Raw genomic sequence first — 16409 nt, 5'->3', positions numbered from 1 at the left:
TGTATTTTTGCTATTTTTTGTGTTGGCCAGATCAATCAATTCCTCCTGTATTTATCAAAAAGCTAACCAAAAAGGATACCGTTCTGGGATCTTCTATCCAAATGGAGTGCAAAGTCTCCGGGTCACTACCCATTGTTGCAAAATGGTTTAAAGATGGAAAAGAGATAACTGACAGTGCAAAATATAGAAGCCTGTGCCATGAGAACACTATGTCACTCGAAATTGCTAATCTAGAGCTCACAGACAGCGCAAATTACACATGCAGTGTCTCTAATGTTGCTGGAAATGATTCTTGCAGTGCTGTCCTGACTGTGAAAGGTTTGAAACTCTTTTATTACTTCTTACCTGTGATAAGTGCTGGGAAAATACTTAAATCTTATGCTAACATAACACTCTTATACATCTTAATGTTAATACTGAAAACTTGGTCTCCATGCTTGCCTCACTGATCTTCTTCATTCTTCGACATTTGTGATGTAACTGTGTCTCTTTCTTAAAAACTGCAGAGCCACCAAGCTTCTTAGTAAAACCTGAAAGCCAGCAAGCCATACCAGATTCCACGGTGGAGTTTAAGGCCACACTGAAAGGAACACCACCCTTTACAGTAAAGTGGTTCAAAGAAGACTTAGAACTTGTATCTGGTCCAACTTGTTTCATTGGGATTGAAGGTTCAATTGGGTTCTTAACCCTCTATTCAGTGGATTCTTCTAGGAGTGGGCACTACACTTGCCATGTTTCAAATGACGTTGGCAGTGACTCTTGCACTACAACATTGATGGTAACAGGTGTGCAGTCTTTCTTGTTGTGTTCCTGTCTTTTTGTCTCCTTCTTCTCCTTCCTTTTTGCCAAACTCACCTTGGTGATCTTTGATACACTGCCAAGTGAATTCCCTACCCCGTGTTTGCAACCCACAGTTGTTTGGCTCTTTTCCCACCTATTTTCTCTCTAGTATTAATTCAGACCTTCCTGACCCCACTTTTTTTGGTTTTTTAGAACCCCCCAAGTTTGCTAAGAAGCTAGAGGCAGCAAAAGTAGTCAAGCAGGGTGACTCAGCCCGGCTTGAGTGCAAAGTAAGTGGATCTCCAGAGATGAAAGTAGTGTGGTTCAGAAATGACCATGAAATTGTTGCCAGTGAAAAATTCCGGACATCATTCATTGACTCTGTGGCTGTGCTTGAAATGAATCATCTGAGCACTGATGAGAGTGGTGACTACATCTGTGAAGCTCACAACCCTGCCGGCAAAGCCAGCTGCAGCACCAAAGTCACAGTGAAAGGTTAGCTGTCCTCTTGTTCTCCGACTGCATCCTATTTTTCCCCTGGTGGTTGTATCCCTTAGAAATACACAGGAACATGAGATTGATTTATTTCAGGACTGCCCTGTTCTTCATGTTATGTTTGTTTCTCGATGCCCCCTCATCTTCTCTGCAAGTGTCTAAACAAGAGAGATGATGTTCTTAATGCAGATGAGCCCTAAGCTAGTTCTTCCCCATTAATATCCAAGACAGTTCGTAGTGAGAATTGCTGCGTCAAGGAGCTGAAATATGAAGAGAAAGAACAGACAAAAACTGACTAGTGCCAGTTTTACACCCTGTATGGGAGATTACTACCAGCTAAATGAGACTTGTACTCTCTCTGCCAAAGGTCACCCCTCTGTTTTCTAAAGGGGAGCTAAGGGCTCTTAATTCTCACCTTTGTGTGAGCTCATTTCATATTGTGCCCAGAAAATGAGAGAAGTCTTGCCCATTCCGTAGGTATTCTCAGCAGTCCCATTTTCCAGAAGCTGGTATCTGTACACTCTTTGTCAATCAAAGAGCTTCAGACTACTTTCTAAATGTTCCTTTCTTCCCTTGTTAGAACCTCCTGTCTTTAGCAGGAAGCCCTCTCCAGTAGACATTGTCAAAGGATCTGAGGTTAGCCTGGAATGTGAGATTTCAGGAACACCTCCGTTTGATGTTGCCTGGTACAAAGATAGGAGACAAATCCGCAGTAGTAAGAAGTACAAGGTTACAGCCAAAAACTACCACACGAGCGTTCGCATTCTTAATGTCGAAGCTGCAGATGTTGGTGAATATCAGTGCAAAGCACAGAACGACGTAGGAAGTGACACTTGTATTTTCACTGTGAAGCTGAAAGGTAAAGTACTGGTACACATGTCTTCTGCAGCGCTCCCAAGGGTGCTGCATTGCTCTTCTTTGCAGAAACACTGTGAGTATTTACTATAACTGCTCTTTTTTCTTCAGAACCACCAAAATTCTTGACTAAAATAAACAGCATTACTGTCGTGGTTGGTGAACCAGTAGAGTTGCAAGCAAGAGTGGAGGGCTCCCAGCCAATTTCTGTGCAGTGGCTTAAAGACAAAGAGGAAATTATCAGAGAAAGTGAGAACACAAAGATCACATTTACGGAAAATATTGCAACTTTGCAATTTGTGCGCACAGAAACAAGCAGTGCTGGAAAATATACCTGTCAGATCAGAAATGATGCTGGAAGTCGCGAGTGTATGGCTACCTTAACTATTCTAGGTGGGTAAAAAGCACAAATTCATGGAAGGTTTTTTTTTAAAAGTTAGCAAGTTGGCTAACAGTATACAGCTATTTAGCTGTATACTTTACTTATGCCTCTGAGTTCAAAACAAACAAAATAGAGAATCCTTCTCTCCCCAACAACCAGAAGTCAGGTTCCTTATTTCCAGTTGGCCAGCAGTAGGATTGAAAGGAACCGCTCTGTATTTCTGTCACGTCTTCTGCTCATGTCTGCTTGGAGAGGGAGATTAAAATATTTGATATTTAAAATTAAAATGTACTTTAAAATTATTCAAAATATTTAAAAATATTTTTACTTAATTTTGGAAAGCATCTGAAATTTGCAGTTTAGGGTAACAGAAAGGATGTTAAAAACAGCTGTAAAAATCTTCACACCCCAACAAATAAAAATTTCCTAAGTATCATATGTGCAAACCCCATCTCATAGTGCAATAATACTTACAGCTAATTCTACTCAAACCCTGATTTAACCATATATGTCACCCATCTCTCCTTCCAGAGCCTGCAGTCATTGTAGAGAAAGCAGAGCCAATGAAAGTTACTATAGGAGATGCCTGTACTTTGGAATGCAAAGTAGCAGGCACACCACAGCTTTCCACTGGGTGGTTCAAGGATGGCAAAGAACTGACCAGCAGCCAAAAATACAGAATCACTTTCCTCAATAATGTATCTACACTTAAAATTATGGATGCAGAAAAGGAAGATGGTGGATTGTACACTTTCGCTGTTCAAAATGACGTGGGGAAAAGCAGTTGTACAGCATCAGTTGATGTTTTAGGTTGGTTGGGTAACTTATCTTCTATCTTTTACAAAAGCTTTTGTTTGGACATATTCTCTGTCTTTTCTTCCATTCTTTTACTAATTTTCTCTGTAACCATGGATCTATTATGTTTTCTTATGCAGATCGAATCATTCCTCCTTCTTTCACAAGAAAACTAAAGGAAACCCCTTGTGTTCTGGGTTCCTCAGCACTGCTGGAATGTAAAGTGTCAGGTTCACCTCCTATTTCTGTTGCCTGGTTCCAAAATGGACTTAAGCTAGTCAGTGGAGAAAAACATCAAATCTCCTTTTCAGACAACCTATGTATTTTAGAAGTTAATTCACTGAGCCACTCAGATACTGGCACTTACACCTGCAAAGCTACCAATACAGCTGGCTCAGATGAATGCAGTGCTGTATTGACTGTACAAGGTGGGTATATGATAGTCAGGAAGCTCTCTGAGCTCTTCTTTTCTCTTTCTCTCTTGACATTATGAGTAGTCTTTTGTAAATATTCTTGGGAAAAATTATTGAAAAAAAGGGATTTTGCTCTTTATCTTCAGTAGGTGTGTGGAAAGACCAGAGCTATGCTACAGCAATTTGTTTTATCTATCTTTTTCTTTTGTATATTTAGAGCCACCTTCTTTTGAGAGGACCCCAGAGCCTCTGGACGTATTGCCAGGCACAAGCATCACTTTCACATGTGTTGTCAGAGGAACCCCTCCTTTCAAGGTTAACTGGTTTAGAGGGGCCAATGAACTTGTGCCAGGGGACAAATGCAATATCTACTTGGAGGAGTCCGTTGTGGAGCTTGAGTTATTTGATGTAACTCCTCCCCAAAGTGGAGAGTATACTTGTCTAGTGACTAATGATGCTGGCAGGGTAAATTGTACAACACACCTTACAGTAAAAGGTTTGTAAAGATGATGTCTCTCCATTTACCTTAAATTATTGTTTCCTTCTTTCCATTTAGCATGTTGTGCTCAACATTTGTGACTTACCTTTCATTAGAGCCAGCTGTCTTTGTGAAGAAACTGAGTGATCAGTATGTGGAGCCTGGCAAGCCCATCATCCTAGAGGGCACTTACACAGGCAGCCTGCCCATCTCTGTGACATGGAAGAAGAATGGCCACACCATCACCCACTCTGAGAGGTGTAGCATCACCACCACAGAGAAATCCTGCATCCTGGAAATACTTGACAGCAGCAAAGAAGATGCAGGAGAATACACTTGCCATGTTGAAAATGAGGCAGGAAGAGATGTTTGTGAGGCTGTAGTCACTACCCTAGGTGTGTGCTCCTTCTGCTTCTTTTCCTTGCCATTTTTTCAAGTGTATTTTTTCCAAAACCTGGCACACAATAAGCCTGACTAATTGCTTCTCCTTTTTTAGAACCTCCCTATTTTGTTACACACTTGGAACCTCTTGAGGTGTCAGTTGGGTCTTACACGACATTGCAATGCCATATTGCTGGAACACCAGAAATTACTGTGTCTTGGTACAAAGGTGATACAAAACTCAGGTCTACTCCTGAGTATAAAGTGTTCTTTAAAGACAATATTGCTACACTTATTTTCAACAAGGTGGCTAGCAACGACAGTGGAGAATATATCTGCAAGGCTGAAAACAGCGTAGGAACTGCATCTACAAAGGCTCTCTTAACCGTTCAAGGTGATGATTTTTATATTAGTTTGCTAAAACTCTTTTTCTCTTGCAAAACTATAAAAAGGTTGATTCCTGGGGTGTATTTATCCTTTACTTGCTTTCTTCCAGAACGCAAACAACCACCTTCCTTTGCAAGAAAATTGAAGGACATTGAACACCCTGCCGGTTTACCCCTTAAGCTTATGTGCCGGCTCAATGGCTCAGAACCCATTACTGTCACTTGGCACAAGGATGGTGTGCTGCTGAAGGATGACCACAATGTGCACATATCCTTTGTAGATAACGTTGCAGTGCTGCAACTGGTGCGAACCGAGATGAACCATACTGGGCAATACTCCTGCACAGCTACCAATTCTGTGGGCACTGCCACCTCAAGTGCTAGGCTCACAGTGGCAGGTGTGTTATAAAACTTTTACTTGGATCACAGGCTCCTCCCTCTTATTTCATGCAACGTTATCTGTGTGTTTGGTTAGCTTTTTTCTGAGGTATGAGTATTACATGGTTTTCTTGTGTTTCTAGAACCCAAGCAAGCACCTGTCTTCGACATCAAACCAGAATCTATTGATGTGCCTTTTGGAGAAAGTGCTGATTTTGAATGTCATGTTACGGGAGCCCAGCCCATACACATAACGTGGTCCAAGGATGGTCGGGAGATCCGAACTGGAGGAAATTTCAATATTACATTCACAGCCAACACAGCTCACCTTCGAGTGCTCAGAGTGGGTAAAGGAGACTCTGGCCAATATACTTGCCAAGCTAGTAATGAAGCTGGGAAAGACTTCTGCTCAGCCCAACTCAGTGTCAAAGGTATTAAGATCAAGTCATCTTTGTTTGTGCATTTTCTTTTTCTTGGGTAAAGAGATCTCTTTGTCTTTGATCTTCTACCATTTCTAGTTTAGAAATATATAGAAAGTAGCTTCCCAGACTGCAGGCATAAATCATGTAATGACCCTCTCCCATCATACTGTGTAACTGCAGAAGTCTTGTGTGCCTGCAAAGTCTCCAAGGAGAAAGGTACCTGTGTGAATCCGTTTGTATGGAGAGTTGTAGTCACACTGCTTTTTACTGTAATAGTTAAACTATAGTCACTGTGGTAGTCACTCATAGCAATTGCTGTATGGAAAATTATTAGTAAATACAGCTCTACCTTGCATTTTTTGGCCTGCATAGGTGACTCTTCCGAATTTGCTAAAGATTTCAGTTGGAGTTCTGAATTGTTGATTTAATCTAGGCTATGAATTATTTAATTTCTTCATGCAGAAATATACTTTAAAGATGTGTAAGCAAATGAAACAATCCCTACCGTGTTTCTGTTGTTCCCAGGGATGAAGGGCTTGTCAAATCTATGTTGGCTGGGAGCCCTGTTACTTGTTACCACTCAAAAGTAACAGCAAAATTCAATTGGGTGGAGCAACCATTCTCTGTGTATCTTTTACAGCTTCAACTGTCTGAATCAGCTGGGTCCAAAGCTGGCAGAACATAGTTTTAGTTGTTGTCTTCGCCTTCTTTTCTTCATCTTCTGTATTTCCTTGAGAGGAAACTCTGGCTGGGGATGCAGCCAACTTCCGTAACAATTTTATTTTTGTGCTGTAGAACTCTTGTGCCTCCCAGAACTCTTGCTCAGCATTGTAAATTTCACAAGTATGTTGTCATTCTCTACACACTTATTCTGTTCTGCAGAACCTCCCAAGTTCATCAAGAAGCCTGAAGCTTTGCGGTTCGTGAAGCAAGGGGACACAGTTCAGCTTGAATGTAAAATCAGTGGCACACCAGAGATAAGAATTGTGTGGTACAAAAATGATCAGGCACTCCAGGCAAGCGACAGGCTGCACATGTCCTTTGTAGACTCCGTGGCAACGCTGACCTTCTTGGGTGCCAGTGCTGAAGATGCTGGGGATTACATCTGTGAAGCCCACAACTCTGCTGGCACAGCCAGCTGCAGCACTTCAGTCACAGTGAAAGGTTAGCACGTGTCTCCACACTCCACCAGCATCCCTGACTGCCAGGCCTGCTCCCAGCTGCACATCCCACTGCTGCTGCAGCAGCTGGTGGCTGCTGGGCCAGTGTCTCTGCAGCTGCTCTTGCATTAAAATGTTGATGTGTTGAAACAGCAGAGATCAGGCAGGAAACTGTGGTGGGTGTTCGGCACTGTGCAGTCATTCCCTTGTCTCCCCATTTAAATCAGTTGCAGGCTGAACAAGGCAAGCTTTTCAGATCACAAGAGAAACATGGTCTAGATGGAACACCAGCCATGATGGGGGAGCTGGGAATACTTCCCAGCCATCCTCTGTCTCCTTTTTATACACAGTGATACTGACAGGAATGAAATTTAAGACGGAAGAGGAGGCTGTGTAGCTGAGCTTCATTGACTGTAGCTTTCATGACTGGAAAGAGCAGGGGGGAAAGATTGAATATAAGATGGAATGTGACCCTAGAGTGCAGGGAGAGTGGCTTTTGGGGAAGGACACTGATTCCAAACAGGTGCAGAAGTATCACATTTTCTGCCCTTTGGACTCTGAGTGCTGGGATTTTTTAGAGGTGAGGCCACATATTTAAAAGCTGAATTTGTGTTTACAATATAAGCGTAGGCTCCCTTCCTGAAGGTGTTGCTTCCTGCTGCTATCCAAAAACCCACCAGAGAAGGAAGTTCACACATTATGATGCAATTCTTTTTTTATAGAACCACCTGTTTTTAGCAAGGTGCCAAGCCCTGTGGACACTCTTAAAGGCTCAGATGTTATCCTTCAGTGCGAGATAGCAGGGACCCCACCCTTTGAGGTGGCTTGGTTCAAGGACCGGAGGCAGGTCAGGAGCAGCAAGAAGTTCAAGGTGACAGCAAAGCACTCCGTTGCCAGTCTTCATATTCTCAATTTGGAATCTCAAGATACTGGAGAATATCAATGCAAAGCTATGAATGAGGTGGGAAGCGACACTTGCACCTGCCCAGTGAAATTCAAAGGTTTGTATGCTAGAGGACCAACATCACTGCCCTCTTTTCTTGAGCTCCTGGCTGTCGCTCTTCCAAGCAAGCATTTATGATTAACTGTCCTCTGCCTCCTTTTTTTTGCTATCAGAACCTCCACGGTTTGCCAAGAAGCTGAGTGACACTGCAATCTTCATCGGGGAGCCAACAGCCCTGCAGGCAGTAGTGGAAGGATCCCCACCAATTTCTGTTGTCTGGCTCAAGGATAAGGGTGAAGTTATTAGGGAGAGTGAAAATGTTCAAATGTGGTTTATGGACAACATTGCAACTCTTGAGATTGCCAGTGCAGAGGGAACTGACGTTGGAAAATACATCTGTCAGATCAAAAATGATGCTGGCATGCGGGAGTGCTCTGCCTTTTTACAGGTCCTAGGTGGGTATAGCCTACTCCACTATAGGTGCTGTGTCTTACGGCTTGCACAGGTGGCTCTACCAGCCTTTGCCTTCTGCTTACACCCTGTGCTCACAAGTTTATGGGTGGATTTCCCTGTGAAACACAGACCCCTCCCTTCCTATTTCAGAACCAGCAGTCATCTTAGAGAAGACCGAGCCAATCACAGTAATGGCTGGCAATCCTTTCACCTTGGAGTGCAAAGTAGGAGGAACACCTGAGCTTATCACCAAGTGGTACAAAGATGGCAGAGAACTGAAGAGTGACCGCAAATACCAAATTACCTTTTTCAACAATATATCCACTTTGAAAGTCTTTTCTGCAGACAGGGGAGACAGGGGCTTGTATACTTTTGAGGTGCACAATGAAGTGGGAGACAGCAGCTGCACTTCTTCAGTTGACGTTTCAGGTCAGCTCTATGTCTTTATTATTCACTCTTCTCTTTAAAGAAAGCTTTTGTGTTTTCCCCTTTTCTTACCTTGAAAGAAACCTCAACACTTGTCTTCCTGTTCTTCTGCCCTGTCCTACTTAGATCGCCTTGTTCCTCCTTCATTCTCAAGAAAACTAAAGGAGACAAATGGGGTGCTGGGCTCCTCTGTGCTGCTGGAGTGCAAAGTATCTGGCACAGCTCCCATATCTGTGTCTTGGTTTCAAGATGGGAATGAGATTGTTAGTGGAGAAAAATATGAAATCTCATTCTTGGATAATGTTTGTGCTTTGAAGTTGAATGCCCTGGATGTCACAGATACAGGGTCATATACGTGTGTGGCAGCCAACGTGGCTGGATCTGATGAATGCAGTGCCTTCTTGACTGTACAAGGTCAGTGGAAGGATACTTCCATGCCTTCAACAAAATTCTTCTTCCCTCTTTTTTTTCCTCTGGTTTCCCATGGTTTCTTTTTCATGGTTTGTTTGGTTTGGGGTTTATTCCCATGGTTTCTTTTATTTTTTCCTTTTGACTCAAATATGCTCATTTTCCTCCCCACAGAGACCCTCCTATTAAAATCTTTCTCCCTCTTTCACTTCTTTGCATGATCCTTAGAACCACCTTCTTTTGTGAAGACACCTGATCCCCAGGAAGTTTTGCCTGGATCAAATGTGACATTCACCAGCTACATCAAGGGCAGTACTCCCTTCAAAGTGACCTGGTTCCGAGGCATCAGGGAGCTGGTGCCAGACAGCAGCTGCTCCATCTCTCTCAATGAGTCTGTGGCACAGCTGCAGCTGTACAACGTGGAGCCAGGCCACAGCGGGGACTATGCCTGTGTGGTCACAAATGATGCTGGCAGTGCCTCATGTACAACACAGCTCTTTGTGAAAGGTGTGTTTGGGTGTGTGCATGAATGCACAGTTATCTTCATTCACTCCCTACCTGCAGCTCTTCCACATCTGTCCCTCTTACTATTGATTTATAACTCCTTACAGAGCCTGCAGTCTTTGTGAAGAAATTAAGTGATTTCAGTGTGGAGCAGGGGAAGTCCATTGTGCTCGAAAGCAGCTACATTGGCACCCCTCCCATCGCTGTCACCTGGAAAAGAAATGGCATGCCCATTGCTCAGTCTCAACGCTGCACTGTTACAACTACTGAAAAATCTGGCATTCTTGAAATCTTCAACAGCACAAAGAATGATGAAGGCGAATATACCTGTGAAGTGGCAAATGAGGCGGGTGGGGATGTTTGCCACAGCCTTGTATCCATCTTAGGTATTCAGCACCCCTGATGCCCCTAATGAACCCCAGTGGTGCTCTGCCTCTGCTCACTCCATTCTCTCCTTCCCTAGAACCACCTTATTTCATCACACACCTGGACCGTGTGGAGGTGAAGCTTGGCGAGCCCTTGACCTTAAAATGCCAGATTGGCGGTTCACCAGAAATCAAGGTGTCCTGGTACAAAGACGACACCAAGCTCAGATCAACACAGACTTACAAAATGCACTTCAAGAACAACGTGGCAACACTAGCATTCTCCGCTGTAGAGGATAGCAACATTGGAGAATATATCTGCAAAGCAGAAAATACCATCGGCTTTGCCACCTCCACAGCTTTGCTTGTTGTTAAAGGTGATGGGCCAAGAGCCACTCTTTGTGGGGTAGTTTGTAGGAACTCTTTGTTGTCTACAGAAACTGGGTTTTATTAATTTCAAAGATAATTAATTCTAGGTTGGCTTCCTACTGATAGTGGTGATTATTATTCTTTTGCAGAACGTCAACTTCCCCCTACATTCACCAGAAAACTTAAAGACATTCAGGAGGTGGTTGGTGCCCCAGTGACATTTGACTGCCGCATAACTGGCTCAGAGCCTATCCAGGTGTCTTGGTACAAGGATGGGGTTCTCTTAAGTGACACTGATAACATGCAATCAGCCTTCTTAAATAATGTTGCGACTTTACAGATATTAGAAACTAGTATGGATTACTGTGGCCAATATACTTGCTCAGCCCAAAATGCTCTGGGGACTGCCTCTTCCAGTGCCAAACTTCTCCTTACAGGTTTGTAGCTCACACTTTAATGAAAATCTTTTGTATGTTTTTGCTCTTTTACTTCTCCACCCTTTTTCCCACTCTACCCATTGTATGGTGGCCAGGGACAATGGGCATGGCGTGGTGAGCCAGGCTTGGTGGTGAGTTCTGCCATGCTTTCCTCTTTACAGAACACTTACAACCTCCCTTCTTTGATGTCAAGCCGGTATCTATCGATGTGGCACTAGGGGAAAGTGCAACCTTTAAGTGCCACGTGACTGGTTCTGCTCCCATGAGGATTACTTGGACTAGAGACAACAGAGAGGTTCGTCCAGGTGGCAACTACAAAATGACACTGGTGGAAAACACGGCCAGCTTGACAGTCCTAAAAGTTGGTAAAGGGGATGCTGGACTCTACACATGTACTGCCAGCAACAGTGTTGGCAAGGACGCGTGCGCAGCTCAGCTGGCTGTACAAGGTATTGCTGTGGGCTCTAGTGTTTATGAGGTTTTCTTTGCAAGGCAGATACCTGGAAAACATAGTCCCGAATGCAGACATGTGTGCAACTAACAATCTTTACAAGAGGTTACTCTGAGATGTCTTATTTCACTTAAATATTATTGCAATACTTAAATACTTATATTTCTTCTGCTTTGGTATAGTACATGATTTTTCTTATCAAAGGCATTCTTCCACTGGAACATTAACTCTCCGTTATTACTTTGTTGCACCTTTATGAATGGTTCTGTTGAAAAGAAAAATCTGTCTTTCTAAAGTCTTTCTTCAGCAGGGACAGTCACTAGATTGCTCAGAGGAGTGAAAGGAAACCGAGAGAAATTCGGTTCACTTATGAGGCTTAAAAGTATTTTTACCGCATGTGCATCTCCTGCAAATAGCTTTGGTCTTTCACAGATTGAAAACATTTAAAATTGCTTTTCTAAACGGTAAAACTGGGGAGTCTGAGAGCAGATTTGGTGACAAATATCCATCCCACCCAACACTTCACCTCTCCTTATAGTGTGTGGATCTAAAAGTAAAATCTAACTTTATGAATGGCTCAGACTGTCTTGGTGCAAGTGACACATGTATATTAGTGCAATTTCCTCAATGTAGGTGGGAACATATTTATAGCTGTACAGGATATTTCAGTCTTACTGATTTTATAAAAGAAGAAATGTAACATACAGTGCTTAGATCATGCCTGAGTTAAAAGGTCCTGTTACTTTAGTGGTTTCTTTCCTCTTTTTTTTCCTGAGGAGTTTTCTTGGTATTATTATTTTATTTTTTGACTGTGAATTTACTGACACTCTCTAGTGTCAGTATTCTTTAAAATTTTTACAGTTTCCCCAGACTGTAAAATAAGTGATACCAATTTCTATAAAACTTGAAAGGGCAATCTCTTTGGGCACATTGATTTGCATGCATTTAATTTGAGCACATACTGTCTCACTTCTATGACATGCAGCCTTATGTTTGTAGAATTAAGATCTTTCTTTTAACAGACCTTGAAAATCTCACAGCTTTTTATTAACTTTCTCACTCTAGCATTTGATGTTCACAATCTGTGGTTTTAATAATTGCTTTATTGCAATTATATTTATATATATTTAATATATTGCAGTTCTAGAACTGCTTTACATTCTACATATATACCTTACTAATGTGCATACCCTCCTTTTTTGAAAGGAGTGGAATCAGAGTGTGACTACTCAGCAGCTGTTAGTGTGCAGATAGATAATAACTCTTTCTCAAAGTGAAATCCAATAGCAAATTGCTAAGGTTCCAGGAGTTCTGATATTAACAAATCATCATTTCTATTTTTAGAAACTCAGGAAGTTTTGTTTCTAGCAACACAGGATGTTCTGCAACCATCCCACAGGCTGAAATAATCCACAATTATTTAGATATTCTTCCTACACTTTACAGACAGTCACATAAAGGGGCACTTCATCCTGTTTTGCAGAGATTTGTTTGTTGTGCCCACGTTACCACCTCTTGATTTTACTAGTTATATCTTTGATCTATGAGCATTCAGTCTTGTGATTCTAATCATCTAGATGGTACTTTTGATGAAAAGTATCAAACTTCCACTCCTTTCCTCTCCTTATGGAACAAAATGTAATCATCTGTTTTACTTTTCAATCAAGGGACATTTAACACCAATGTCTGTAATACCAGCCATCTCATAATTCTCCTCAGCATGGTTATTTCTAAGCTCTTTTGTTTGCTACCTAAACTCCTTTACTTTTATTCCTTATGTGCAACTTTATTTTCAGTTTTGCATTAAATGTGTGTGGGGTTATAATGCAGATACATTTATTGACTACATTAATTATTAATCACAGGATATAAAGCAATTGCTATAATACTCAACATAAATGCTTTTAATAGCATTTCTTGGCTGAACAGTTGTATTCTTGCAGTTGCATCAGGAATTTTGATTACTCATGCATAGCAAGAGCATATTTTGTGAAGAAAACCACATATATCAACTAATCTGTAATGCATACAAGGAGAGGTACAGTGGGTAAACTAAGGAGAAACTCATTGAAATATAGAAAACTTGTTTGCTTTTTAATCTGGATTTTGGACCAACTTGAAATCATCAAAAAAAAAATTCATACCAATTGCAAAATCAGAATTGTTGCTTAAGTCCCTAAACAGTTTACAGTTTCAGTTACATATCTCCCTGCTTATTCAAACAATTAGTGCAGTTTAAAGCATCATCTCCCCTTTTTGGCTTTCCAGAACCACCAAGATTTATTAAGAAACTAGACTCCTCAAAACTTGTGAAACAGCACGATTCTACAACATATGAATGCAAAATAGGTGGATCTCCAGAAATCAAAGTCACCTGGTACAAAGGTGAAACTGAAATCCATCCCAGTGAAAAATACAGAATGTCCTTTGTGGATTCAGTGGCAGTCATTGAAATGCACAACCTCAGTGTTGAAGACAGTGGTGACTACACTTGTGAAGCTCAGAATCCAGCGGGTAGTGCAAGCACCAGTACTACACTGAGAGTAAAAGGTCAGAATCTCAACTCTTTCCTTCCCTTTCTAACTGTGAGGGTCCTCCTTTAGGAAAAGCTCTTAAATCCCACTTTCTTTTGTCAGAGAGACCAAAACCTGTCTGAGTAGATGGCAAATCTATTGTCTGTTTTTGATCTTGGTGGCATATCTTTCTTATCTACTGTTTGTCTTTGCTATTTGCCATCAGAAGAGTTACTTGAATCTTCTTTCCTCTTGAATCTCTTTTGCTTAAATAACACAAATGATAATTCATTTTTCTTTTTTCCAGCACCCCCCATTTTTACCAAGAAGCCCCATCCAGTTGAGACCCTGAAAGGGTCTGATATTCACCTGGAGTGTGAGCTTCAGGGCACTCCTCCGTTCCAGATTTCATGGTATAAAGACAAACGAGAAATTCGGAGCAGCAAGAAGTATAAGGTCATGTCTGAGAACTACATAGCTAGTCTTCACATCCTCAGTGTGGATACTGCAGATGTTGGTGAATATCACTGTAAGGCTGTAAATGATGTGGGAAGTGACTCCTGTATTGGCTCTGTAACACTAAGAGGTTTGTACAAAGATTGGCATCTTCTTGGCATTTCTTTGTTCCTGCAATTCTTCTCCTACTTTTCCGCTCCTGGCAGAGTTCTTTACTGTTAAATATCTTCTCTTAAATAGCACCACCAACCTTTGTGAAGAAGCTGAGCGATGTCACTGTTGTAGTTGGGGAGTCGGTTGAACTGCAGGCTGCCATACAAGGATCACAGCCCATTTCTGTTCTGTGGTTGAAAGACAAAGGGGAAATCATCAGAGAAAGTGATAATCTTTGGATCTCCTACTCAGAAAATGTTGCAACTATGCAGATTGGAAATGCAGAACCAACCAATGCTGGGAAATATATTTGTCAGATAAAAAATGATGCTGGAGTTCAGGAATGCTTTGCCATGCTGAAAGTGCTAGGTTGGTAGCATGAGATAAAAAACACAACATGCTTTAAGATGCTTTAAAATTTAAATCTTAATCATAATAATAGCTATTTCATTGTTCTAAATATTTTTCTGACTTGCATTTCATTGCAGAACCTGCAGTCATTGTAGAGAAGCCAGGCCCAGTCAAAGTTACAGCTGGAGACTCTTGTACTCTGGAATGCACAGTAGATGGCACACCAGAGCTTACTGCTAGGTGGTTTAAGGATGGTAATGAACTGTCCACTGACCATAAATATAAAATCAGTTTCTTCAACAAAGTATCTGGGCTTAAGATCCTCAATGCAACACTAGAAGACAGTGGAGAATATACTTTTGAGGTGAAAAACAGTGTTGGTAAAAGCAGCTGCACAGCTTCAGTGCACGTTTCAGGTTAGTCAACTACTGTTTTTGAGTCACTTCTGATCCTTTAGTTCTTTTACAAAGCCTTCAGATAGCAAAGTGTTTTTTGTGATTGGCAACTTAAGGGAGTTGTATAATCCTAGGAGTATTTGGTATGCCACTTTGACAGGCATCAAGAATAGATGCCTACCTAAACTCTGAGGGGCAGGAGTTATTGAAAGGACTTGATTTCTTCAGCTTTAATCTACATGTTGTCTTGGACAGCTGGTGCAATATTGTTGCTTATGAAAAAGAACAGCAGAAATAAAAGGTGTTCCTCAAAGGTTGTGAATCAAAGTTCCAGCATGTACTTAACCATTGGCTATTTTTCAAATACTTAGACGTGTCATAGTATATTGCCAAAACAGATACAGCAAAAGAAAGGTCGCTAATTTTATTATGCACAGAGAACTTCCTGCATTTTAAGAATCCTGTTATGGTAATTATAATTTTTATTTTTATTTTGAAACAAATGCAGATCGTATTATACCTCCTTCTTTCACGAGAAAACTGAAAGAAACATATGGTCAGCTGGGTTCTTCTGCTGTACTGGAGTGCAAGGTTTATGGGTCACCACCCATTCTGGTTTCCTGGTTTCATGATGGACAAGAGATTACCAGTGGAGAGAAGTATCAGGCTACTCTTACAGACAATACCTGTTCTCTGAAAGTGAATGGACTTCAGGAGTCTGATATGGGAACTTATTTGTGCACAGCTACTAATGTAGCTGGGTCTGATGAATGCAGCGCATTTTTGAGTGTTAGAGGTCAGTATCAGTAAGAAGCCAGAATCAGAAGGTCCAAATTTCTTTTCAGAAAGATTTCATTTTTGCTTTGTTGAATATTTCTGACTACTGCAATCTTCAAAAGAAGTTCAAATGTACTTCTTCTTTGTCTCTTTTATTTGTGTGCTTAGAACCACCATCTTTTGTGAAGAAACCTGAACCACTGGATGTTTTATCTGGGGCAAATATAACCTTTACTAGTATTGTAAAAGGTTCCCCTCCATTGGAAGTTAAATGGTTTAGAGGCAGTGTTGAGCTAGTACCAGGACCCAGATGCAATATCACCTTGCAAGATTCAGTTGCAGAACTGGAGCTGTTTGATGTACATCCACTTGAGAGTGGAGACTACACCTGCCAGCTCTCTAATGAGGCAGGGAAAATTTCTTGCACTACACATCTTTTTGTCAAAGGTTTGTCCAGACTACTGCTTCTTATACTTTTACTTT

At 41.4% G+C, this 16409-nt stretch overlaps 1 protein-coding gene across 32 annotated transcripts in view; it reads left to right on the top strand.

Moving 5' to 3' along the window:
* The window catches only part of TTN (titin), a 239931-nt gene that overhangs the window by 63238 nt on the left and 160284 nt on the right, over positions 1-16409 (top strand). For 31 of the 32 annotated variants that reach the window (XM_088058544.1, XM_088058541.1, XM_088058539.1 and 28 more), the window contains 28 exons: positions 31-318; positions 507-785; positions 994-1275; positions 1856-2134; positions 2242-2523; positions 3044-3322; positions 3448-3735; positions 3938-4216; positions 4315-4593; positions 4695-4973; positions 5076-5363; positions 5487-5774; positions 6648-6929; positions 7648-7926; positions 8042-8323; positions 8472-8750; positions 8874-9161; positions 9384-9662; positions 9767-10045; positions 10123-10401; positions 10543-10830; positions 10992-11279; positions 13550-13831; positions 14102-14380; positions 14491-14772; positions 14892-15170; positions 15658-15945; positions 16095-16373. In XM_088058544.1, the coding sequence (XP_087914670.1) occupies positions 31-318; positions 507-785; positions 994-1275; positions 1856-2134; positions 2242-2523; positions 3044-3322; positions 3448-3735; positions 3938-4216; positions 4315-4593; positions 4695-4973; positions 5076-5363; positions 5487-5774; positions 6648-6929; positions 7648-7926; positions 8042-8323; positions 8472-8750; positions 8874-9161; positions 9384-9662; positions 9767-10045; positions 10123-10401; positions 10543-10830; positions 10992-11279; positions 13550-13831; positions 14102-14380; positions 14491-14772; positions 14892-15170; positions 15658-15945; positions 16095-16373 (7902 nt within the window). The remainder of the gene's footprint in view (positions 1-30; positions 319-506; positions 786-993; positions 1276-1855; positions 2135-2241; positions 2524-3043; positions 3323-3447; positions 3736-3937; positions 4217-4314; positions 4594-4694; positions 4974-5075; positions 5364-5486; positions 5775-6647; positions 6930-7647; positions 7927-8041; positions 8324-8471; positions 8751-8873; positions 9162-9383; positions 9663-9766; positions 10046-10122; positions 10402-10542; positions 10831-10991; positions 11280-13549; positions 13832-14101; positions 14381-14490; positions 14773-14891; positions 15171-15657; positions 15946-16094; positions 16374-16409) is intronic. The other variant, XM_088058558.1, reaches the window with a different exon arrangement.

Source organism: Pseudopodoces humilis, chromosome 8, assembly GCF_049639895.1.
Source record: "Pseudopodoces humilis isolate 2021_Gansu_Grassland_sample_001 chromosome 8, ASM4963989v1, whole genome shotgun sequence".
NCBI classification, from domain to species: Eukaryota; Metazoa; Chordata; class Aves; order Passeriformes; family Paridae; genus Pseudopodoces; species Pseudopodoces humilis.
The sequence above is the reverse complement of the archived record's forward strand: the minus strand, read 5'-3'. Positions and strand labels throughout refer to the sequence as shown.